The sequence below is a fragment of the Clytia hemisphaerica genome, unplaced genomic scaffold, assembly GCF_902728285.1.
Source record: "Clytia hemisphaerica strain Z4C2 unplaced genomic scaffold, Clytia hemisphaerica genome assembly, whole genome shotgun sequence".
NCBI lineage: Eukaryota > Metazoa > Cnidaria > Hydrozoa > Leptothecata > Clytiidae > Clytia > Clytia hemisphaerica.
In genome coordinates, this window is record NW_027103968.1 from 455,327 (window position 1) to 481,745 (window position 26,419).

The 26,419-nt window shown below is 35.6% G+C and overlaps 3 protein-coding genes across 4 annotated transcripts in view; 1 reads left to right on the forward strand and 2 right to left on the reverse strand.

Moving 5' to 3' along the window:
- The first annotated feature begins 583 nt into the window (after positions 1-583).
- Positions 584-13,357, forward strand: LOC136810414 (conserved oligomeric Golgi complex subunit 7-like). The gene is given in 23 exon segments (XM_067066980.1): positions 584-676; positions 1,145-1,237; positions 1,355-1,399; positions 2,864-2,919; positions 3,121-3,205; positions 3,484-3,642; positions 4,159-4,194; positions 4,642-4,762; positions 4,880-4,962; positions 7,166-7,273; positions 7,401-7,611; positions 7,833-7,969; positions 8,241-8,315; positions 8,569-8,634; positions 8,725-8,790; positions 8,792-8,891; positions 9,335-9,508; positions 9,796-9,926; positions 10,321-10,401; positions 11,946-12,060; positions 12,335-12,463; positions 12,655-12,745; positions 12,997-13,357. Coding segments are annotated over 23 exon segments (2,247 nt in total). The 5' UTR covers positions 584-673; the 3' UTR covers positions 13,079-13,357.
- A 17-nt stretch (positions 13,358-13,374) lies between these two features.
- On the reverse strand, positions 13,375-18,879 carry LOC136810412 (uncharacterized). The gene is made up of 4 exons (XM_067066978.1): positions 18,814-18,879; positions 14,405-15,247; positions 13,820-14,292; positions 13,375-13,607 (listed from the first exon to the last, which is right to left on the reverse strand). The coding sequence occupies exons 2-4, from the start codon at positions 15,243-15,245 to the stop codon at positions 13,407-13,409; spliced, it is 1,515 nt and encodes a 504-aa protein (XP_066923079.1). The 5' UTR covers positions 15,246-15,247; positions 18,814-18,879; the 3' UTR covers positions 13,375-13,406.
- A 35-nt stretch (positions 18,880-18,914) lies between these two features.
- Positions 18,915-26,419, reverse strand: part of LOC136810410 (uncharacterized) — a 28,422-nt gene continuing 20,917 nt past the window's right edge. The window contains exons 19-26 of one of the 2 annotated variants that reach the window (XM_067066977.1): positions 24,197-24,366; positions 23,860-23,998; positions 23,099-23,544; positions 22,867-22,979; positions 22,482-22,708; positions 22,032-22,300; positions 21,632-21,794; positions 18,915-19,656 (exon numbers count right to left, since the gene is read on the reverse strand). In XM_067066977.1, the coding sequence (XP_066923078.1) occupies positions 19,454-19,656; positions 21,632-21,794; positions 22,032-22,300; positions 22,482-22,708; positions 22,867-22,979; positions 23,099-23,544; positions 23,860-23,998; positions 24,197-24,366 (1,730 nt within the window). In that variant the 3' untranslated portion in view covers positions 18,915-19,453. Of the gene's footprint in view, positions 19,657-21,631; positions 21,795-22,031; positions 22,301-22,481; positions 22,709-22,866; positions 22,980-23,098; positions 23,545-23,859; positions 23,999-24,196; positions 24,367-26,419 lie in introns of those variants that run through there. The other variant, XR_010847104.1, reaches the window with a different exon arrangement.

Below are 26,419 nucleotides of genomic sequence, written 5' to 3' on the forward strand. Positions count from 1 at the left end.
AAAAGTGAAATTTTCATCGTTTGGAAATTCAAATTTGGAATTCCTTTTTCGACTTTCTTACTAACTTCGAAGGCTTAAGTAAATGGAATACTATCCAATTAAAACTCGATTCGCGTTTCTATGACTTTTTTACCTCTTTAAATTTTCAGATTGATTTCCAGTGTTAAATTGACGTCTTTCAGAATTGTTAGAATATCAATCCAAACCATGAGATTAACCAGGAATCCCATGCTTGTTTTCGTGAAATTCTGGATAAATTACCCTCGGTCAAATTTTGAAATGTTTTAAATTTCCCTCGTTGCACTCGAGAAATTTCAAAAAATTTCAAAATTGACCTCGGGAAATTTATCCCGAATTTCCCTCATAACCATGAGATTACTAGTACAAATACCACCCTCAGTAGCTCTTTCAGCAGTTTTTGAGCAATAACACCGAGCTTATTTGACAGAAGAGATGGTTTATTCTCTTTACTGGGGCTAGTAGCATGGAATTATATCCTTCAAACTTATAAGAAATGAGTAATTCACCTGCCAATCGAAAAGGTTTTTTATATACCATATCGTTATACTTTTTATTTGACTTTAGAGTAATAAAAAATCAAACAAAAAATAACATGAAATTGTCAAAGGGACTGTGCAAAGTTGTTAACGAAAGAATTTGAGTGAACTGCTAAATGGTATGTCATCTTGTACTTGTTTTTGTCTCTGAACTTCTTGCCTTCTTGTTCCTAAAAGCAAACGTATTAGAGAATTTCACGGTGTAAATTGACAAGCATTGGAGATTTTTCTTATGATAGAGTTCAAATTAGACTGCACCTTTGTCATTGCTGAAATAAAGGTGACTGTGCAAGAATATTTTCAGAATATGTTATTGAAATTAAGAAACAATTTTGAAAAAGGAATTTCAAAATGAAAACTTGACAAATTGAACAACTTGATGAATTGAACTGTTTCTGCTATATCACAATCAAGCTGATTTTGTTATGCACTTTCAATTCTTTTGAACATTTTTTACCTGAAGATACACCGCACTGTGTGATGTTTTTTAACGAGCTTAATAAACGCGATATCTACATTTCAAACCCTACTAAACGTTAATTAAAGTTTTCCTTATTATCACTACCTTTATTTCCATTCTTCCTAAGGACTTTTCCAAGTTTTCCGATGACAATTTCGATGTGAAGGACTGGGTGAATCATGCATTGCAACCTCCAAAGGATACCAACGTTTCTGTGGAGGTCAGTGTCACAGATTTATTACAGATAATGGGCTTTCTGCCCGATTCTTGGGATTTGTTTACGTGCTCAAAAATAGTTTAAATTGGATAATTTGTTAAAAATTATTTTTTGTTATAGAACTATGCTTCGAACCTGGTCATGAAATTGCAACTTTTCATTCAGGTATCAATTTCCTCTTTCTCTTTTCAAATAAAGTTAACTCGTGAAAAAGACGGGAAAGGAAAAAAAATGATACAAATAACAACGACGTAAGTCTAAAGATTATACTAATTAATGATAATATATAATAGTGACGTTTCTTCGTTTGTCTCACTATTACCAGATTTTCTCTAGATAAGCTCTTCTTTCCAAAAAATGTGACCGAGCGATAATCAAGGAAGACTTTAGTTCTTCTGTTTTTTTCTCTGTACCGTGGAAGATAGTGACATATTACACAGCCAAGTTGTTTGCGAAACCATCGAGTTGTTTTTATCTCGATGGTACATGGGCTTGGTCGTCTTTTAGAATCATCACTCTTATTGCTTTTAACGATGACATCAAAATTTCAAGACCATCCTCCCAATGTTATCAGATCTTGTCCAAAAGACGAATGATTTTATTGATCACTGCCGGGTGTGCCACAAATAAGTTACTCTCTTTGACTTGATATTGCAGGCAGTTGCAGAAAGACTTTTCAAAGATTTTTTCGGAATCATTCAGAGCAAAGTCCAACTTGAAATTAGGTGTATTACTTTTTAATTTTACTTCATTGGTTCAAAAGTTATGTTTAAAAACCTAAAATGTCAATTAAAAAAAATGTGACGTTCTGGTCGTGTTACCTATCTTTTACGTTTTGATCATTGGTGAAATGAGGAGATCAAGGGGTCGAATAGAGAACAACAGAGTAAAGCTCCATCAGAAAGACAACACAATCCACATTTAAGAGATCGAAGGTAGCTCATCTGAAAGAGCTTCTAAAAGGAATGAAACTGAAGTTGTAGAATTAAACAATTCCATTGATGGACCTACAGAGGGACCCAATGATATCGAAGAAAACAACCCTGAAATTATAAGGAGCGTTCAACTTACCTAACAAGCAGGTCATCATGATCGAAATGGACCCAAGAAAGCAATCTCATCTCTCGTCGAAAGATGCTTTTTTAAGAACATTTTGATTTTGATGGGACTTTCTATGGCTGTTGTTTGGCTACACTGCATACGTCATCTCAGGGGGTGAACGGCAACGTCTTGATCCATTAAAACTTCATATTTGATCTTTTCTCGGAGAGCTATTACTGATCCATTGATTTACGTGACCAGGAATCGGACATATCGCGATATCATCAAAACAATCATACCAAGATGTCCGAGAAGAAGATACACAGCATATACGGGGAACATGAATCCAAACCACGTTCTGATATGTATTATCAGGCATGGAAAATATGCAATAAAATTCAGAACGAGTGAAATATTTCTTGTATTGTACTCGCAACTGTCTGATAGCTTTTACATATTAGCACAATGTAACAATAGGCGGACACTGTCCTGATATGAAATATGTGTCTGATATGAAACGGGAACAGTTTGTTTTTAATATATCTAATATTATTTTAATATAATTTTCATATATTTTCATTATTCTAGGAAGTCAGCAAATCGTTAGAAGAGACCAGTCAAGTAGCGCTCAACAATATTCCAAGGTACACACTTTATTCTCTCAATTCATGCTAGTTCTCTACTACAGGGCGTTAGCAATTGAAAAAGTCAGAGATGGTAGAATTACACGATATCTATCAAGAACTATTTAACTAGAGCTCCTTTGGTATTTTATGTAGGACTTATAGTTGCACGTAAATATACAACTTTCTACCAGCAACAATTATTTTTATTTTACGCTACAGAGTGTTGCGTGAAGTTGAAAACATCAAAATTGAGACATCCTTATTGAAGAATCAAATGTCCATGGTTAAGGATGACATTCGCAAGGTTTGAATATTTCTTACCCTCTCGCTCTCGAAGACTGCTGTTATTTTACCTCTTTCAGGTTTATAAAAAGTTTTTGAAAAAAGTGCTTGAGAGAATATCAGGTTATTTTGCTTCTCTACAACCCGATCTGTTCATATTGTCTTTAGAAAATCGAAACGGTCATCATTAAATCACTAAATTGCATTGTTCTATACTTGAATTTATTTTTTTAGTATTTTTATTTGATTTTATGCTTGTTTGTAAGTAGGGTGGAATGACTCTACTATATTCATTTTAAGGTTGAGGAAAATACGGCTTCTTCCATGAAGAAGTTAGTGGAGATAGATGGAGTGAAGTGTCGAATGCAGGATGCTTGCAATGCCCTTCAGGAAGCAGATAAATGGACTATCTTGTCTTCCGAAGCAGATGAATCTTTCGAACGCGGTGACTTGAATCAGGTCAGTAGTACTAAAATAACAAAAAGTCGCAAGATGTTATGGAAAACTCCGGCATGGCAAATGCTCTTCTTTGTTCTTCTTGATACTTCTCAGGCCCCCGACCCGGGGGGAGTACTAGTGTTACAAGCTTACGGGGGCGTGCCGCCCGACTTTCGACTAAAAGGAGGAAAAAGCGGAAAATTTTGTTAATTTTACGACCCTTATTGGGACTAATTTGACCAAATTTTAATGTTTTTAGGGACAAAAAATTTAGATTTTCTTAATTTTCCGACCCTTGATGGGACTGAGATTTGATTTTCTGATTTCTCCAACCCTTACAGGGACTGCCAGTTTCCAAAAAAGGCACCCTTAAGGGCGGCACATACCCGTATCCTTCCCTTGCCTAGCCCCCAGGCTCTCAGGTTCTCACCATTCTGATTTATCGAAATGTTTCCGAATTTGTATTTTAATGAAGAAAATTCGCTTTATATAAATAATGTCATCTCCGCATCTTAACCATTCTTGTTCTTTTTTTAGGTTGCTGAGAAATTGATAGGAATGCAAAAAAGTTTGGTACTAAATTTTCATTTATTCAATCTAAAAAGTTTTGAGATGAGCCAATTTAATATATCTTTGATATGGATAATTGTGATTACTTTAGACTTACAAACTTTCTCGAGCAGAACCTTTCCCGAAGTCGAAAAATCACGAAACTTATACGACGTTTACTTTCGCGAAACTGTTGGGAAAATAATTATTTTTGTTGTGCTCGCTCGCGACTCGTCAGATAAAAATGAAAATTTGAAAACGGAATTTGGCTTAAAAGTGACAAATCTTTCTGGATTATGACAGTTAAAAAAGGCATTTAAAAGCCTTGTTAAGAACTTTCAAAGATGTTAAGTTCGCGAAATAGCCCGCGGAAATCGGAAAAGTCTCTGTTCGTTGAATTTGTACCTTGAAGTAAATTAATCTCGCATTTCTCTGGTTGCATTTATCAATGAAAAAATTGTTTCGTTATAGGAAGTTCTAAAAGACGTACCTGACTATAACGAACGATTAAAAGTGCTACAAAATCATAAAAACAAATTGGAAGCTTTACTAAGCCCAACACTGGTACAGATATTCAACAAACACGACCTAGGTACTATCAACAAGCTTTTTCATCGTTCTACAAGCTCCTTTTTCGATTAAAATAAGATAACAGCTAGGTGAAGGTAACAATACTCTGTGTCTGTACATTAATTTTGTGAACTTTCAGATGACGCAAGACATTACGTAGAATTGTTCGCACAGCTGGACCGACTACCGCAACTCCAACTTTATTACAACAATTGCCATAAGGTAATAGCAGTCAGAGGGGAGTCCGATTTCGAGAACTGGCTTTTATTGTTTTTGGGATAAAAACACGTGAGGAAAAGCTGATCAGGAATTTTAAAAGGGCCAAAATAAACAAAAGGTTTTTTAAGGTCGTTTTGTATTGAGCAAGCTTATACCCAAATTTGACATTCCCACATTTTCGTTTTATGTTCTTTTCAATTGAACCATGAACATATAAACGACTGGACATCCATCTCCTTTGTATTTTTGAAGATAACACTGCTAGCTTCGTTGCCGCCTCGTTAAAATCATCAAATGAAACAATAAATTTTGATGGTATATCTCTTGGGAATGCCTTGCTAACAACGTCAAAACTTCGACAAAGTCTCTGTTGTTCTACTCTTCTCAAGTCTTTTATCTATATCATAACAAAGATAACAGAGGCAAAATCATCGTCAGCTTGTCAAAACTCCGACTAATATTTCTAAATTTTGACTTAAAAGTGTCTAATAATTTTAGAGAGTGTCACATTCTAATTTCGATATTCTTATGACACAGGCTCTCAACTTTGGCAAGCTATTTTTTTCAAGTCATAAAAAAAATTATTGGAGTGACAAAAGGGATTCAAAAGTATACACGCAGTTGAAATTCTGCATTTTAGAGTTGAAAATGTTGATAAAATATATTGCAAACTTGTGAAAAATTCGAAAATATTTTTTTTGTGCATTAGGAGTAATGTTCAAGCTCTATCAATCCTTTTACCTAGATAATTCAAAGAAATAAAATTATGACGGAATATTGTCGGATTTTTCATACCAATTTTGAAATACAGATGGCAACGAAGCTCGCTTCAAAGAGACAATAAAAGATAGATGTCCAGTCGTTTATATGTTCATGATTGAACGTACGCCATCTAAACACAATTAACCGATTCGAATCAAATAAAATCGAATGTAAAGGCTTTGGGACACGAAAAGTTTTTTTCGCGTTCGTTGGTGCAATGCAACATGCTCTATCGCAAGAAAAAAAGTGCGTGTCTCATAGTTTCTTTTTTTGTTTCATGGGACGAAAAATGAGGGAAATACCCAAAAGACACGCTGATGTTTTCCCTGGGACAATGGAGCAAAATTGATTCGAATCAATTTTGCTCCATTGTCCCAGAGACAAAAGTGAGATTTCAATTTTATTGGGGAAAAATGGGGTGGAGACACGAGAAAGCGTTTCAGGTTGGTGGGATGGAACATGTTGCATTGTACCAACGCGTACAAAAAAACTTCTCTTGTCCCCAATCCTTAACTGCAGATCTTAAATTCGATTTGGTTTTGATTGCAATTTTCAATCATAAATTGATGATACATATAAATATGATCAACAGGAAAAGAGCATAATCGAAAAACGTGAAACCTAACGTAACTGAATTGATCGAACTTTTTATTAAACAACTTTAACTTGAGTGTTACTATTCGATTGTGTCGATCTGGTTGGATTGGCACTTTGATGTTACTTTATAGTCTGGCCGAAATACAATAAAACAGGGGTGAACGTAGAAATAAATTCCGCGTAAACTTTCTTGGTACCGTTGGAAGCGAAATTTTATGTAGATTTTCATACTTAGAGCCTCATGATGAGGCCCTTAGGGAAAACTTTTGGTAAAATCAAGACTGAAGTGTACTTCTTCGCCCCAAAATAGATACGTTTTTTAGCAGTGTACTGGTCATCAGCCAAACTAAAAACCTATCAAAGCTATTCAAAGTATTTGAAAGTCAGCGCTATCCCCATGGGCTTTCGCCTTGCACTTGACCCATTTCATATCATGGATGACACTGTTAAAGTGCTTGTGGTTTCCAGAAATGTGTTTGTTGGGAAATCCCCCCCCCCAGATTTTTGAGACAGGGGTATACATATTTGAGTGTTTTGAAAGACACCTACCATTGCAAGGATAGCACTTTTCAAGGCATTTAATATATCGAAAATGGGTCCTAAGTGTTTTATTTCACCAATTTTTTTCCCCAAGCGCCTCAACGTGAGGCTCTGAGTATGTTAAACCTCGTAAAATTCCGCTTCCAACGATACCGAGAAAGTTTACGCGGAATTTTTTTCCTGGTCAACTTTTATTTCTGCCAGATTATTATCTCTGTATCCTAAATCTTCCAAGATTATTTAGCGAACCTCTCATGTTCAGCAACCTCTAAAAATATGTAATGCTTCACACTTATTTCTTCCTTAGTCTTCACTCTTCAAAACGTGGCGTTCTGTGAGAGAAGACCCAAACAAACCAATGACATCATGGCTACCCATCTTCTTTGATCACCTACTTGCTCTTTGGCACCGAGAGGTAAGTAAGTTTTGCTTAATATTTCCTTTGGTTTGTTCAACTTCTCCAAGCAGGTGATTCTTCCGATAATGTGATTTTTCTATTCATTTACATTCGTCTGTCCTTCACTTCCTCTTTTTGTTTTTAGATCTCATGGTGTGGACAAGTATTTCCTGATCCTATTCAAGCCCTTTGTGTATTGATGTCTCAAACTCTCAACAGTGTGAAGCCTTCAATCAATGATTGTATCATCGAGACTTTACGAGATGGGGAAGACAACTTGGACACGCTGATTCAACTTCAGAATGGAACTTCAAGATTTGTTCAAGGGCTGGAAAAAGCTGTTGGCACTTTTCAAGGTTAAATTTGCAAACTACACTTTCCAAGTGTCATGTTAAAACTGAGAGTAAAAACTGTCCATGCAAGAATTTAATTACAGCAATCAAAAATAATTTTGGTGTTTGAAATTTTTCAAAAAATTACCCACTTTGATTGTATATCCTATTAATTTTAAATTACAGTTACTTAAAACAGTTCTTTTGCCTTTGTTTGGATGTATCTTCATTTTGATATAACGCAGGGAATTTAACGACGGAGAAAAATGCGCACCTGGAGCAACTTCTGTTGGTCATTCGCTCCGCTTTCACTGAATATCTCTTACAATATTCTCAACTTCAACAAACACAACTGATGACTGTCATTGATGCCTTCTCTGTCGTATGTTCACTCCTTTACCTTCCACAAACTTTGCCAAATTACACCCCGACAAATTTAAGAAAAATATTATTTGATGCCTTTTTATGTATTTCAGAGCAATTTCTTATTTCTTTTATTGTTTCCTACTTCCCCATTCGCCAAATTGAATACATGCTAAATTTTACAAAATTGATCATCCGCCAAATAAGATCCATGCCAAAATTAATCCACTTAAAGTGCTTCAGTGAAAACAATTTTTCGAAGTTTCACCAAGCAACCAATTTTTTTCCAGGAATCTTTGGAGCTGTCAGATTGTGCGGAAAGTTTATCCGATTACATCGCCGATGCTTTCAAATCTGCTGATAAGGTTTAGTTTATTCCTATTCGAGCTTTACACTTTGAGCGAACGAGGCTTTTGAAGTGGACCCTTCCACGGGCGTCAGATATTTGCTTATTATCGATCCAAACCAAACCTTCGTTTTCAGCTTTCTATTTCTGTTACAAATATTCACAGGGCGTTCTAATCAAGGTTAACCAAAATAGCTTTCGCACTCATCGTAAAAGAATTTGTTGTTTTAAGTGAGAAATTTAGTTCTGCTCTAACACTTCCGGTATTTTAGGCGCTCGACAGCTGTTTGAAGTTCACCAATGCATATGGGTCAGTTGGTCTCATTGATGCATACAAGGTAAAGATTTTACTTTCCTTCAAAAAAGAGGTTGTGGAACTATCACAGCAAAACGTTTCGTTAATACATAAACTCTTTATTTCTCTTTAGATTTTCTTTTCTGCATTCTTTGGTTGCATCAACGAAGTGCTCCACAAATTACGTAAGCACTATTCACTGGATGTGGATTCTAAGCAAGATGGCAGTTCAAAGCTTGGACGACACTACCAAACAATGGAGCAATTTTCAATACGCTTTTAAGATGATCGAAATGTGCGGTAAGGATATGTTAATAATGAATAGGCCATGTTACCTGGAAAGTGGAATATCATTGTACCAACCACAATAGAAAGAGGGAAATACCCACGAAATCTTACAACCACAAACGATTTAGAACGCTCTAAATTAGGTTGGACGGGTAGAGTTTTAACTCTGAGTTTTAACGCTAGACTGAGGAACTAAAAGTCCAAGAATGGTCCAATAGGGCTCAGAATATAGCCTAGAAGTCTATAAACTCCTCACAAATTGAAATGTTCGAATAAATTTATCAATTTGCCCAAAAGTGACTTTTTCGCCCGAACTTTAAATTGCTGAAAACGAGGAATCAACCTAAATTCCCAATATATTTTGACCGAGATTGCAGGTGATACAAACAAATTTGTTTATGTTAAACATTTATTCCATTTCGACCATTTAAGACTCCAGTTTTTTTATTTACTAGGACTGTTGTTGTTGAAAACGCAAGAATTTCGTCAGCGAGTGTTCGACGAATTGAATGTTTGTGTGGAACAGATAGTGCACGAGAATGGAGAACAAACACCTTCCAACAATTATCTGAAATCTCATCCAACAGAATGGGATAAAGTGGTTGAACTACAACAAATGATGCTCACTTGTGAGTTAACACACATTGCACTCTATTAAAATTAACTAAATTGATCAAGAAAGGAATTCCCCCATTATGCAGGCCATGCTCCGTGTCTTCAAATGACTTGAACTGGAATGTATTGCTGTATCCTGGAAATCACTCTACTACCTACTACTAGGTCTACTACTAGGTCTACTAGCAAGCAGGAAACCAGAATCCTCAAACTATACTGTTAAAACAAACCTTATCCCTTGTACATGCAGACGAAATATTGCACATGGAGGTTTATTAACATTTATCACTGTACTTTCTAGATGAGATGGAAGCCATTCTACCGAGCATCAACGAACATGTGAAGAAATTGAACGAGCAATCCCACCATTTCGCGTTCGATATCATTTTCATTCACTTTAAGCGACAACTTCTCACCGTTCCCAAAATGGAGGTATTCTTAGTAAAGACACTTCAATCATACAGATTTCCTGCCTAAATTCTTTTAAATTTATTTTTTATCAATACCTGGATGATGAAAATAATATACACGTTTTTTTTTTTAAGAAACTGGTTTTACCAAGCAGCCTAAATGTTTCTTAAGAAGTCGGCCTTTTGAGCCCTAAATGTTTCTTACATGTTTCTAAACTTTTTGACATAATCAGCCTCATGGAAGGCTGAATTGGAAGGTTAATCAAAATTTATTAATTAAAAAATGTTATTTTCTCATTCTCAGCCTCAGCATGTTTCTTAGATGTTTCTTAGTTTTTAGGCATTCTGAGCCTCATGTTTCTTAAAAGTGTGTTTCTTAAAAAAAAAAGCGTGTAATAATTTGTTTATTTTTTCAGATTTGGTGTCGATCGGAGAAAGAAAGTGTAGACGGGGCTTTACCTACCTTTAGCCTGTCACCTCTCCCTTACATCACACATGTAAGAACTGTTACGTGCACACAGAGAAATGGGATGGAATAGAAAAAGTGCTTCTTTGATTACCCGAAGTGTTCTGATCGTGTCTATTGAAAACTCCTTTGTTTTAGCTTTAATTTGGTCGTTACAAAAAGTTCAGAAAAAAACGGCTCGCCATTCGAAGAGGGCTGGTTTCTATATGCTGTGTTTATAAAAGTGGTTTGATGTTTTTCGTTTTTGATCCATTACTTTTTTAAACTTTCAGTATCCAGTAACAAATTTTACACTAACTTGTAGTCTGAAAAATTCTCATCACAATGATACCAAATTATTTCTAAAAAATTTGATAGAAATTCATCAAAGACAGATTTGATTTCTTATTTTCGTACACTTTAGCTTCTAATCTAATTATGCGGTCATGATGCCGTTATATCATTAGAATCGCTAGAAAATTCTGAGCAAGAAAATATAGGTATCTTTGGTATAAAAGAGGTCTCCCCAAAATATAAGCCCCTAAAGTTTACGCATAATTTGAGCTGAAACAAAAGAATTTCGTCATCCACGTTAATTATACAACTTTTTTAAAGCAACAACAAAAGAAATCCATTAGCTCGAAACAAACTCCCTTAAGGGCAAAGGACCTGATATATGACGAGCCGTCTGTCTATTGTTCTGAAGAAGCTGTTTTTCCATCTCTTTACATTCCTCTGGTGCACAACAATGCTTTTGAAAGATATTTGGCATTGTAATCATAATCGGAACTTGTTGCATTTAATGTATTATTCACATTAGAACATTTATTTTTATCTATTTTCTTCGTCTCTTTGTACATGTTACAGAGCTACAATTTGAAACCATAGAGGTATAAAGAAAGACAGGAGATGAATTTGTCGGTAATTGGTCGTTAAAGTCTTTTGATTTCTTTTATGTAATAAATCAAAAGAAATTCTAGGCTCGCCCGATGAAATACGACTTTTTAGTAGAACTCAAGTTTGCTCTTAATATTCTTACTATCAGCATCGAGGATTTCTAGCCTTCTAATATACGAGAATAAAATAAAATTTAGCTCCACGAAATAATTTTGCGTTCAATTTTGTCATCCATTAAATTTTTTTTTTGAAAAGATATTTTCTCCAGCCAGAAAATAAAAAGTTCTTTATAAGCACACACAATTTCAGACCCAATTTGTAGACAAAAAGTCGCTGGAGAATTTTGGAGGAAAGTATCAAGCAATAGAGTTCACCTTAAAGAAAACATTGATCGAAAAATCTTGTCATTTGATGAAGGATTGCAAAGTTTACAAGCCTTTTTTTAATCCAAATATTTTCTTACACCAATGTCAGAAACAATGAATCTCGTCTCATCTTATTTCCAAAACTTAAGTTAGCCAATAAGATTTCACCTATCAACAAAAGAGCCCATTAAAAATGCACGACATATGAGATTATGAGCATGCATACCACGTAATTTTTTAATCGTAGGGCGAGCATGGTTACAATAGCATACTTCTCCTGTGTCTTTATACCTCCATGTTGAAATTAAGATTTGACCATGCTTTGATATTTCAGATCGGTGATTCTCTACTGACTTTGCCACAACAATTGGAACCTTTCTTCGTTCAAGATCAAAACAACAACCTTTTGACTGCGTTGAAAGTTGGTCAAATACCATACCAAGAACAAGGTAAACATCTTGCATCATTAATGTTTATCAATTTGTGACCTGCAAAAGTCAATCTAAATCATCCTTTGTTATTGCAAGAAGACCATATGCGGTTGAGTCCCATGAAAGACGTCACGAATCCTAAGAGTTGACGTCCTACTATTTGTGTTTGAGTTCAATTATTTGGAATCACACTGATATTAATTACTCGAAGGCACTAATAGTGAGATCAGACGTGCAGACATCTGTACGGAATCTACAATATGTTGCACCCGACGTTCATTATTCTCTTTAGATGGTGCACATTACGATCACCAGTGGCTGGAATCTTTTGCTCGTGGCGCCATGAATGTTTACGCAGAAGCCATCTTGAAAGTCACCATGGTTACACCATATGCAACACGTCAACTTATCGCTGATATAGGTTGGTAAAAAGTTCTCTTGACTTTGAAGTTCTTGAAAACTGCATTTCTACGCTAAGTGTCACCAACCTTGTTCCCCATTTTTTAGCTTTATCTAGCTTGCAGCTTCCTTCCATTTTTCTCAGTCCAGTTGATTTGTTACTTTTTTTCTGTAGCTAGCATGTTTTAAGTGAAGAACCCTTCTTTCATTTAGAGTATTTCTTCAATATTTTATCGGCTTTGGAAATCGAGCCAATCGGAGAGCTTCAACAGATTAAACAATTACTCGAAACAGACGGTGAAGAGTAAGCAAGCATATTCATTATTTTGATGCCCCTTCTCTTCTCATTAATCTCCTTTGTATAACTACTATACTCTCTAACTGGTTGGTGTTCTTAGAAATTTATAAACTTACTCGAGGATGAAGAATTCAAGATTACAAGAAAAGGCAGAAAAGCATTTTAATTTTTTCATCCAATTCCTAAATCATTCTTCCCCGCATATTAGTTTAGTTCCACCCAAATTACTAATGATTGTCACATTTATTTATCTTCAGATTTACTTCCATCGCGCAAAAACAATCGATGGATGAGGGGCTGGTCAAAACCATTTGTAAAATGAGGAAAATTATTCTCTAGATTTTTTCCCTTTTTCTTGATTTAGAATACCATTATTGCTACCACTAAAAGTGCTCAATTTTTGTGTGACAAATTTGTTCGTACACTTCGAATTTTTCAAACTGCCAATTTTGTTTGAAATTTATATTATTGAGAAGCTACTCTTATCCAAATTTAGCAATTTACATGCAAATTATATACGATATTTTTTAATAATTGTATTGCTTTAAGATATTTATTTTTAATTCTACTTTATGGCGCACTCATTTATAGGGAAGATATAGGAATTGAAATCGCAAATTTTTTAGATTGCTTGAATTGTTTTCTTCTTTCATTCCTAAGATTTACGTTAGCAGATTGTACACATGTAATCAGTGCGATGCTTTTGCCTTTTCCTTTCTTGTTCCAGTCTTTTAAGAGCGTCGAAGAGATTTTGTGTGATTTGTGTGACTTGGTTTTCTTTCGTGTTGATAACCACTTGCAGGAGTTTGATTTTCTCTTGAAGCTCCATACTTGCTGAATGAAAGCTTTCTTCCATTTGTGCCAGTACCTGTTGAATTCATATTGCTATTATTGTTCATATTATTGTCTTAACGGACCTCGTGATGCAGTACCAAAGAAAATAAAAGATAGACTTACTACTTATTAAACTTATTTTATTACTCGTACTCCTTATAGTCGTGCTTCTAACAATGATCAGGAAGCAGCGTTTGAAAATCACTTTTCATTGATGATCATTTGAATAAATTCGATCTAACTTACTTCATTCTGTCTCTTTGATAACTGATCTAATATCTTTTCGAAGTTGACACTATTAGAATGGCTCAAAAGTGCGGGAGTGTCTTGATCGTTGTGAGGGATGTTATTTTGCGAGAATTGTGTGCGACACCATTCGATGATTTGTGGAATTTTCAAAGGTCCTTCAACACTGCCGTCACGTCGTAAGAAAATATTTTCTTTATCATTGACGTAAAGTGTGGCGGCCATCATGTTTTGTCGGACGACGGATATTTTCAACACTTTGAGCAAAGGATCAATGCAATCGAATTCCACATTATCATGAGGTACCAAGCGTACAGGGATGAATTCCACCATGTACATGTGAGGTGCAACGTGCGGCTGAAACTGTTTGATTGTGTTGTCAATTTGGCAGCGTGCCAAATCTTCTTGTTTTCGTGTACAACTCACACCAAACACTTTGCACGTGTCATCGACACCTATCATAAGCCTTCCACCTATAAAAGAAGAGGGTCTTGTCTTTTTAATTGATTGTCATGATAAATAAAACATTAGAGGGTTTCACATCAAAAGCTTGTCAAACAAACAAATAATAAATGAATTGCTTACCTTCACTGTTGAGGAAAGCACACACGTATTTTCGAACATGTTGAATAAGAGTACACCTCAAGTAGTTACCACCTCCTTTCTTGTATTCCGTCACGCGGTCTTCACTGGGCAAATTTTGCCCGTACATTAACTCACGTTTAGAGCTTTGAGCTTTTAAATTTGATTTGTCGTCAGCTTGGACATCTGTATCAGAACGACTTCTATTGACCAAACGTCTGCGCCCATTAAACGTTAATTTGTTCCATTTCGTGACGCGGTTCCGCGTTGAAAGCCGTTTGTTAACATTAAGTGCAAGTCCTTCGATAACAAAATCTAAATTTGTCAACCCGTCAAGTTTATAAGCTTTTTCTTCATCGCGCAAAGTGGCCAAATTTAGATAGCCATACTTGCGTGGGTGTTTCTTCGAATCGCGCTGAAATATAGTGAACCGAAATTCTGGTATTTCTAGGTCCACGCTGTCTTTGAAAAGTTGTTGTAACTTCCTTACTAAAGTGATGTCCTCCATATCGTGTTTGAGGTTACCGATGAAAATTTGCTGGTTGACTTGAGGGTTGATAGAAGTGTGTGGCGTGTGGTATTGATAGCTCTGTTCTATTTCTTTCTCGTGGTGCACGCCATCTGGTCTGCATTTTATATGATCGTGTTGTGCCGTTTGTTGATCAAAAAGATTTGATGTGCTTGAGATGAGGATTAATGAGCGAGAGACTTTTGGTGTCACCATCGCCTTTCTTGTCGACGATGAGGAGGAGGAGGAGGAGGAGGTCGTAAAGAAGCTGCTGTTGTTTGGCGAACTTTTTGTTTCGCTTTTCTTCCTCTTTTTGTGTACCTGTACCCAATCCATGACTAGAAAACAGAACAATCAGATTTGATACGATGTGTGATCATTTAGAACTACAGTGTACATAACCGAAACTTCTATAACTCAAATATCTCCTTAAACGGTTTTGTTTGTCCCAGGGTAGATTATTGCGTTATGGCTCTGTTGTGCCGCTAGAAAAAGGCCAACGGTTTTAAAACTATCTTAGAATAGGTAACTATCCCGGGATAGGATTCATCCTTCCTATCTCTTCACCACAGGTTCACTTTTTATCTAAGGAAACTACGAAAAAACATAAAAGGTAAAAGGTAAAAATCACATGGAAAAAAATTTGATGAAGAAGAAGACTTTTGCGAAGACAAGTGTTTAAACTTTGAGGATCTTAGTTTCGGCGAAGAAAAAACATTTTGAAAAATTTTTCGCACTAATTGGTGTATCTTTTGCCAAACAAAAATTAATAAATTTTCGGAATATTTTTGTAAAAGCTTCTTTCTCTCAAAATCTTGAAAACAGCATGAACTTCTAACGACTGGACGGAGAACTCATTGTTTCAAAAACAAAGCGCGGCTTTTTCCTTTTTGCAGAGAGCGCGTTGCCGCCAAAAATTTGAATTTTGGTGATTTTCAACATGGCGTCAAAAGTTTTTTTCCCGACATGGCTTGCATAACAACCAAAGAAGCTGATATATCTTTCTTCGTGCTTATGCTATCACTGTGGGGTTTTGATTGGTGAATTTGAATATGATTCATGTACCAACATCCAAAAGGAATCAATCTCAAACTTTACATTCATCGAGACAAGTCATCCGACACTTGCACCTTTCAAAATCCGACAGGCTTTTAATTTGAATTTGTTGTCGTCAGAGATGGACCTGGATCTTGGCTTATTTTGAATGAATGGGAATGAATGGTCAACTGGTGATAGATAAAGGGTTTCTTGAAAGAATCAAATGGGATTCACACCCATTCATGGCCTAGAAGCCCCATTCAATTGATTTGAAAATCATGCTGAAATGACGTCGTTGCTAAGCTGTTTTTGCCTCATTCACCTCCGCTGGTGCCTGGCAGAAACCAAAGTTTGGAACTTCTTGAAAAATTTGATGTCAAGGAACTCATCCCCGAAGTGACGCAAATTGGATTAACCAGATGAAGTGTTGCTTACATAATGCGTTTTCATCATAAATCTACTTATACAACAACCACGAGAAGCTTCATGATCTGATTCAATTAATAAATACCCTTTGTCTCTCGAAAACCATTGCTTCGAAAATCGGAAATTGTTAGCCACAAAAGTTCACGAATAAAATGTTTTCCCTAGAACTAAACAATTCGTAAAAAATACTATCTAAGTTTGATTAACTCGTTACCATGGGGGGGGATGGGGCACTCGTGTAAGGTAAGCGTGAAAAAAAATAAGGAAAACGAAGTTTTTCGGGCAACATCTTGGAAAATAAATCTGATCTGTAATCATGCTCTATACACGTTTTTTATAAGAACAAACAAGGCTTCGATAGCCAAAATGTTAAAACAAGTTAAGAACATTTTAAGGCTTTGGGGACTCTAAAACACCCGATTCCTTAGGAAAATGGGCAAAAATATCCCAAAAATGGGGAAAATAAGAACATGTTAAGAACATCTTACCGGCCGACCGACCCAGAATTTTCTGAAGGTTTTCCCGTAGAACAAGAAACTAAATTCGTCTTCCCTTATGAACAAAAAGATATTTAAATGTACCGTAAGTCCCTCCCGGGCTTGTTACATAATACTTTAGGCGTACAAACTTTCGCGAGCAGAAACTTTCACGAGGACGAAAAATCGCGAAATTCACAACATTTACTTTCGCGAATTTAACGGAGAAATATTTTTCGTGAGCACAAACTTTCGCGAATCAAGACGTAAAACTGAGAATTTTCACATGAAAAAATGGCTTAGAGGAACAAATACTTCTTGGATTGCCTGAAACATTTGTCCTTTGACTTATTAGTCTTTTAGCGAGCTAAAAAGTGTAATAAAAGTTACATTTTATTCAAAGTTTGAAATTTTACAGATTTTCTATTTTGTCAAGAATATTTCGCGAGCATAAACTTTCGCGAATGGCACTTCCTAGAATTTTTAAAGACATTTACTTTCGCGAAAAGGGCCAAAATTCGCGAAAATCGCGAAAGTTTCTGCTCGCGAAAGTTTCTACGCCTAAAGTAGTCTGGTAGATTTAGCTCATAGGTCCTAACCTTGTAACCTTGGTATCAATTACTCTCGGGTACCTAATAGCTGTCCCCCCCCCCGCTAATTAATTTTTCGAACATTTTCCACCTAGGACATTCTTATTCCGACCCCCCCCCCGCTTATTAATTTTTGGAAAAATGTTTTTGAAAGTTCCCTCTTTTGTCCTAATTCTGCTGTATTAGCCTTCTTTTCAAAAATTTTTCACCCAGGCCATTTTTATTCCAACCCCGCTTATTAAGTTTTGAGATTTTTTCCAACCCCCCCCCCCCCCGCTTATTCCAAACCCCCCGGCTATTAGGTACCCGAGAGTATATGCTAATTGTTTCAAGGTAAAAAGCTAATTCGATCAGACAACATCATCTTACATAACAGTATACCAGTTAGTCGATTTTAATTGTATCAAAGCGAACATATAAAAAGGTCAACTCAATTCAACTGGAAACAAATTGCAACTTAAAATTGCTGTGAAAAATCAAACAAAGCAAAAAGCAAACCAAGACAATAGTTGAAGAGTATGAATGCTTTTATTTTCATCGCTCTCTTGGCTGGTAAGTAAAGTTTTTTTCTTTATAAAATTATACCAAAACCCCCACCAAACACTTTCAAAGATTGAGAAAATTTGTCATTCTACGACGATATTAATTTTTATTTTCGAAAGTCGGTCTTCTTGTGCATGTGTATCCAAGAATTGGATCTTATGGAATATGACAAAACCTTCGTTTCAGTATGCTCAAGAGTGTTACAAGAGGAAGCTCAATCAATAAATTATTTTCCTATAATTTCAGTCGCCTACACAGCACCACCACATGTTCCATGTCCAGATTCCCTCTGCAAAGGAAAAGCTGACGGAAACTTTGAGTACCACTACTACAGCCGATACAACCCACACTACTTCCTCCAATGCTCCAACGGATTAGCTAACTGTCAAGCCTGTTTCCCAATGTCACTGGAGTTCAGTGAGACATGCAACCAATGTTTGTACAACAAAAAAGATAAATGTATGACAACAGAGCCACGGGAACAATGAACAGCAGGTTGGTTCCGTGGAAACATTGCAGACCCATAATTCACAAATATGCAAGAACAAACCAAAGCACTAGATCAAATTATCATTACCAAACTAATTAAGAAATTTGTAACGACTTTTTATTTTAGTTTACTAATTTAATGTGCAACAAAATCTTGAATATGATAACCGAGCCGCAACGTAGTCGAGTTTGTTTTTTCCTTTGTTTTCATAATAGAGAACGGTATTTTCTGTTTTCCCTAAACCGAATTCTCATCGAGGTGAAAAAGATAGCTCTTCGCATGAAATCATGTCCTATTAGAAAAGAAAACAGAAAAGTGAAAAAAATGGGAAATATACTTACGAGATGTTATTTGCACTTCCAACCCACCAGCTACAACCAGCTACATTTTGTTTTTCATTTAAAATGCAGCAAAAGTATCTTAAAAACTGACGTCAAATATCTACTGTGCTTTCAGCGTCACTTTTAAATATTTCTTTAAAAAATCCTGGTAGCACGAAAATTTAAATTAACAATCACAAAATAATAAAAAAGTACAAAAGACAAGAATTTGAGTTTAGGCGAGGACATTTCAATTTGTTGTTTGAGCTAACCAAAAAAGAGGGTCGGTTGGTCGGCGAAAAAATAAAAATAAAAGTACCATTTCACCTAAAAAGTCTCCTAAAAAGGCAGCAAAAACTACTACATCTTGACAAAAATGAGAAATAGAAAATAAAAAGGCACAAAAGGGTCGAGTTCATGGATAAAATGAAAATCTGAGTATAAAATTCTCAAAACCTTTGAAAAACTATAAAATTTTGAAAATTTGGGAGTACTACCAAAATGAATTTTATTTTTATTTCGATTTTTGGAACTTCAGGGTCGGTCGGGCCCGTAAAACAACTAATCAAATTGGTCTCACCTTAAAGGAAATATAAATTTTAGATTATGTTGAAAGTAATATCAAACACGTTAACGTATCAAACATTAAATTGTTATAGTTTTAGAATTTATATTTATTGACTTGATCAGGAGTTAGCCATTCGACGTATTTCCTCATATTTTTGATGAGGTATTCACGCTCAAAAGCGTGCTTGACTTCAATTTTATTAATCTTCTTTTCAAAATGTTCTTCGAATTTTTTCAGCATTTGGCGAGCTTCTTTTTCGTAGAAATGGTCGCATGTCTTGTGTGTGATCACATATGCTGAAAAATAAAATATGTAAGTTCTCCGTAAGGGGGCGAAAAAAGAATTTCAAAATCCACGAAAGTCACTAGAATCTCCTGTATAACTCAAATACCTTAAGTGAAGAAATATTGGCGGACAGAAAGTCTGGTAAATTTGACCGGAATCATAAATTAAGTTTTTTTAGCGCCATTCACCAGAATCAAATTCCTGCCATATTTAATAATTTTACCGACCCCCTGTTCAAAAATATTGGACAGTAAAGAAGCCAATCAAATGTCATTATTTACGCGCGTCGGATAATAATTCCATATATTTTGTTTATATATTTTTTCCACATAGGCGAGACCAATTTAATTTGTCGTTCTACGGGCAGATCGTTGGCAAAATATGGGTTTATCAGGGTTGTTAAAGTACCGAAAATGATTTCCAAAAAATATCTGGTTCAAAAATTTACTTTTTTTTTATCTTCGATGAAGATCATGATAAAATCTTAGTGTAGGTATGTATCTTAATGCTTGATTTTCAAAAATTTTTAATTTCTTGAATCAATTTTCAGCTTTATTCAAATTTGATTCTTACAAATAACTAGTGTGTAAAATATATTGTAGCAGAAATTCAATATTATTGTTTTTTTGATTTTAGCAAAAATAGGGTCGGACGGGCCCGTAGAACAACAAATTAAATTGGTCTCGCCGTATCCACCAAAATCCTTCCTTAAAAGGTTTTCTTTTTACATAAGTGTTTCCGTTTCGTATCAGACACATATTTCATATCAGGACAGTGTCTTTCTATTGTTATATTATGCTGTTATACAAAAAAATGTTTTTCTTTTCCTCTTTCTGAGCAATCTTGCTCCACATCCGTGCCAATCCAATGTTAACAAGCTGGATGCTGAATGGACCTACTTGATGATGAAAGTTAGATAGCAATGCGAGGAGAAAAATGAAAAAAATCAGTCAGAAAATAGAGCATTTAGCGAAAATGCATAACGCAATAAATTCATCATTGATTGTTGATGGGGGAGAGGGAAGGGTTGAAGGGAAAAAATAAATAGAAAGTTCTGGTCGCAAAAATCAGTTTTATTGACAATTGAATCATGCTTGATGGTGGGGGCATTGCTACATTGCTATCAATAATGTTTTTGAATGAAAAACAATCAATTATAAGGAAAAATCCAATGAAAACCCAGAAAAACGGCCATTATTTCCGGCATTTTCGGCCAGAAAAAATGTTTTTCGAAAATCGGGCTCCGTCACATTTTAGGTATTGTCATTTTGCATCAGTGTGCAAAATTTCATAAAAAAATAAAAAGTACAAGTTCCGGCTTCAAAAATCAGATTTATTGACAATTGAATCATGCTTGATCGTGGACATTGCTATTAATAATGTTTTTGTGTGAAAAAAACAACGAAATATAAGGAAAAAGTCCGATGAAAATCTGCAAAAACGGCGATTTTCGGCTTATTTCCGGCATTTTCGGCCGGAAATGATTTTTTTTCGAAAATCGGGCTCGGCCATGTTTTGGGCATTACCATGTTGCATCGTTGTGCCAAAAATCCGAAAAAACTAATGGGCCAATCTCGAAAAAAGCTGGTAACAGACGGACGGACGGACGAACGAACGAACGAACGGACAAAGGTTAATTTATAGGACCTCCAGGTAGGTCCAAAAAGCTTGTGAATTAAAAATTGACGAGTAAGCAAACGATATCACACTTATTTAAAAACAAAGCCTTTAAGGTAAACAAGTTATCTGATCCTATTAGATGAAAATGTTGTTGTTTATAAGGACAAGTCTCTTTAACTTTGTAGCCTTTATTACTTTCTATTCACGAAGGTGTTTGAAAGGACGTTATATAAAGTTTTCCTGTTCCATATTATAAAGAACAATTGGCAAATGTAGTTTTCTGTCAAGCAAAAAAAATTAATAATTTGATCAAATTTAACATAAAATTATCAATGGAAAGACAAAAGATTTTGAAAAAGTGCTTACCATATACTTTATTATGACGATAATATTGACATTGGAATATACATCCAATGATAAAAGCACCCAGGAAAACTCCACCCAACACTTTGATGAGAAACATCCAAATATCTGATTCATATTTTATCATCGCATTTCGTTTGTCCAACAATTCGCTGTCCGCATAATTCTGAAGCGAGATAAATTGTGAAATGAGAATTATTTACCTGATCACGGCTTTCTCGGCTTTCTCGGTAGCCAAAGTCAATGAAAGTCTACGAATAACTCAAGCTGTTCCAATTTCTGAATGTTATAAAATAGATAAAATATTTCGACTAGTTATTCTTAATCGAAAAAAACTGCCATGCGCCAGGGCTTATTAATAAAGAGAATACAAATTCTTTTATTGAGATTAAAATGGTCTTACCCGTTTGTCCGCATCGATGATAGCTTTTATTCGTTCAATTAATTCCACTTTTTTATCATGAAAATATTTCCTAAAACATTTCTCCAATCTCAAAGCTCTGCCACCGAAGACAATACCTTGAGTAGCGCCTGATTCTTTGATACCTCTGAAGATGACGTCAGGATCAGACATCTTTTCGGAATGATAGGCAGCATAAATTGCATCAACGGCCATTCTATCGACACGTTTGCTACGTAAAACTTCAATCAATTCCACTGTGTCACCAGCCGCTATTGAGGGAAAATTTCAAAGGATGATTGTTAGCAAAATTACATTTTAAGAGAGCAGGAGATTACAAACTGTAAATACACATGAGGTAGGCTGCTGACATCCACTAACGCATTGGTGCTCCTTATCGTGCCTCTTACTACCCGGGGGTCTGCCATTCAGACTACATGAGGACAAACTTACTTTCTGAGATGATACCAGCCATCCGTTTGATGACCAATTGATCATAAGATTCATTCATTGCTACAACTTTCTTTGAAAAGATGCTCCCTTCAGTTTTTTGAACAGAATAAGCCAACAAGATGGACGAAACACCGGCAATTAATGTAGCACTTATTGCAATTCCTACAGCGATTATTGGGATAGAAAAAATGCGACCGAGTTTTCCAGTTGCAACGATGTCCCCGTATCTAGATAGGAAGAAAAATCAGTTTTTAATCATTTGGTATTTCCCTCGCAATTGACGAAGCTTAAAATTGTATGGTAAGTGTGACGTGATTGGCCGTTTAGAAACTTGTTGTAAACGTCTTATTTAAAATGGCTTTAAAAAGGTAATTTAAAAACTTGCCCAATACGGAGAACTGTATTGAAAGCCCACCAAAGTCCAGCGCCAGCGCCATGGGAAAAAGTATCAGGGAAGGCTTCTTTATTCGTTCGGTTCAGTTGAAGTGGATGACATTGCTACGAAGAGAGAAAATGAAATGATTTCAGGTTTAAGCAGGCTCAATGAGAGTAATTTAATAAGTATCTCATCATACATAATTCAAAGAACGAGGACATTTTCAAAAACTTCGACTTACGACAATCCACATGATCAATCCAAGAGCCATCACTATTAAAGCAACAATCGCCACAAAAGACCACAAAATCAACACTCCATTCAAAATCATATTATTCGTCAAATTCAAATATTCAACTTTCAGCGAAAATACGGAAACTCCTGGGCTATCCAAAATCCCGACAAACGGTCTACTTTTGTAGTATGTGTTTATTTTATCCGTTTCTATTGGCAACACGAAGTCGGTATCATCAAAAATGGCATCATTTAACTCGCTGACACTCGTCATGGGACTTTCCCAGATGATATTTGTGGTCCCATGCCCATTCGAACAATTTCCACAACAGAGATTGGTTGCTTCGGTTACAACGTTCTTCAGTAATCCGATTTGTTCCCCGTTTTCTATTCCGAAGTACGGCATGTGATTTCGATAGACTGCTTTGAAGTTTTTTTCGCAACGGCAGGTTTCTGGCAAAATTTAGAAATGAGCAAGCAAAACATAAATAAACGAAAATCAAAAAGGAAGGTTTCATAATTTTCGCACCCCTTTAATTTTCGCGTAGAATACGTGCGCGAAAATAAAAGGCGCGCAAAATAGGCCTATTTTCGACAAGCCGACCCTTGTAATTTTGAGAGAGAAAGTTCATTAAAAAACATTCCAATATTTTATCATTGTCTATAACAGCCTTTTTTATTTTGGGCAAAGAGAATTTCGATCTTTGAAGTTCCAACTCCGAGTTCTTGTTTAAATTTGATTGGAATAGCTATTGTAGAAAAAAATACCTGCATAAAAAGGCTTTGAGAAAGTTCCGGGTCCAGCGAATGTCTGTGCAGCACTTTGGAAGGCGTAAGTGACGAAAGGTTCGAGATTGTTAAGCTCGACACCTTGTGTTGGAAATTCGAACCAAAGGCTTGTCACATCCTGAAAATGAGAACATAACTCACATCACTAAAATTCCTACCTTCTGAGGTTGCAATTTGATACCTGACCCTAATATTACCCTATATTATTATCTTGTTATAATCTTGCTTTTATAAATTTGTCATTATTGCTACCATTTCATGTTGAGTTTGATCCGTAGAACAACAATTTGCCACCGTCACAAAAAATGACCTTTACCTGATCAACGGGAGCTAGATCAATACCATTCCTTCTGACTGGATAATAAATGATGTTATAATCCAAAACTGTCCCCTGTGAATCTGCATACGATAAAGTCGACCAATTCAACGTCATTTCAGTGAAGGAGAACTTGTCATATATTGTTATGTTTGGACCAGTAACAGGGACTAAAAAAACAAATCGCAAACTTAATTTGAAAGGTTTCTACAATTGAAAACGTTGGATACCCAATTTGGCACCCAAATTTGGCTACTAATTTGGTACCTAAAAAATAAGCAGATCGCAATGGAAGACCGAAAAAACGCTGTCATAGCCTGATTTTAAGCTGCTAAACCGTTAGCGAAGGAAATAAACAGCCAATGCCACTGCGAAAAAACGGAATTATGTTGCTATTGAACTATTAGATTCACTAGACAAGGGTAACCCCATTGTCAGTGAAACAATTGCAAATATCTAATTATTATTATTTTTTTCCAATCTTATCATTTTTACCAAGTTTTATCATCAAGATCCATACCGGGACAGGCTTCGGCTATAGCCTTAGCTTTTTAATTTATTATATATTTTTCTGTAAGCTATGTAAATATTCGATTTTACTACGTATACGTTTTTGTGAAAAAGACAAAGTATTTTTCCATAAAAAAAATTATGTTGCTACTTTGGTACAGGCTAACATATATTTAATGCTAAATAATCGTATTGGAAGTTCATCGTGGCTTGGATCACGAGATTTACGTTTGGTTATGTTTCGAGAGATTCCTCTCCTATCATCGGGCAATGTAGAGGACGTTTTCTTCTCATCCTTTAACCCTTTAAGTGCCAACGTCGTATATATCAGACATGCCCAGCTTGAGTTAGAAATCGTCATTTTTGGTCTAACTCGTAGTAGTAGGATTGGGTTTCATGGCCGAGCAAAAAAAAAAAAAATCAAAAGTGAGTCTTTTCACCGAGATTTTAAGCTAAAAAGTAAAAAAATGCAAAAATTTGACAAAAATCCACTTTTTTAAGATTTTGACATTTTGCATCGTAAAAAGTGCAATTAAATAAAAACTTGCTTCATTTGTAACCTTCTATTGGACAGAATCGATCACATGATGTATATTTTTCCAAAATTTGGGTTAGAAAAAGTGTATTTTCCTATAGGCAGCCTCACAGAAGGAATTTTTTAATTAGATATTATTGTTCTATAAACATTCATCTGTTTATTTTGTATCATGCAACCTTCATGTACTTTTCATACGTGAGATATCGCATTTCAAATCACACATATGTTTTTCAGATAACAGCATTTTATGAGCGTTTATTTATCCAGATGAAGATTAAGTCTAAAGATTGGTACCTTTATCTTTTGAAAAAAATCCGAAATTTGCAGTAAATAACAATTCAAATTTTCTATCAATTCAGTGGATGTCAAAAAGTGTGTCAAAATCTAGCTAAAAGCATAACACGCACTTCACACAGAGCTTTTTAATAGAGTGCTCATTTCAATAGGAAAGCAATGGTTGTTCTCTTGGGAGAAGTGCCTTCTAGAGGTAGTTGGTTATCTATTATTTTTACATCGTTGGTATCACCAAAGATTTATTATACACTGGATATACAAGTAACAGATTTTTGCCGTGTACTAGCTATGTCCGCAGTAATGATATTATTGTTCACTCTCCTTCCCTCATTAACAAATTTTTCGAAGCATTTTTATTGCATTTTTTATCGAAAACCACTCATCCAATTCCCAAAGGAGACTTAAAACTTTCCTGTGAGAGTCAGATTCTTCCACTTAATTGCTAATTATAAGTCGTTATGACGTTTCAAGCTGTGAGAAAGATGCAAAAGACCTGTTGGATGGGTTTACATCTGTAGAGGAGAATCGATTAACACTCCCTTTGTCGATAACAATTAGGAACATAAACGAAACAAAAGCTCAAAATCACTTTTACCAATTCTTTTATAAACATTTAAATCTAGGGGAGAATCGATTAAGGAATACCATGATGATAGCACGCAGTGGCGTTGTGGCAGGGGGGGCCGGGGGGCCATGGCCCCCCAGCGGAGCTTTTTTGAAGGGGCGCCGAAGAGCAAGGGGCGCCAAAAGAGATTTTTTTAAACGCCCCAATCTTAAAAAATCATACTTTATGCGCCTTAAATTGCGCCCAGGACCAATTTTACTGAGATAATTTTAAAATACTTGCAATTTTTTTCGCTCGCTTCGCTCGCAATACAGTT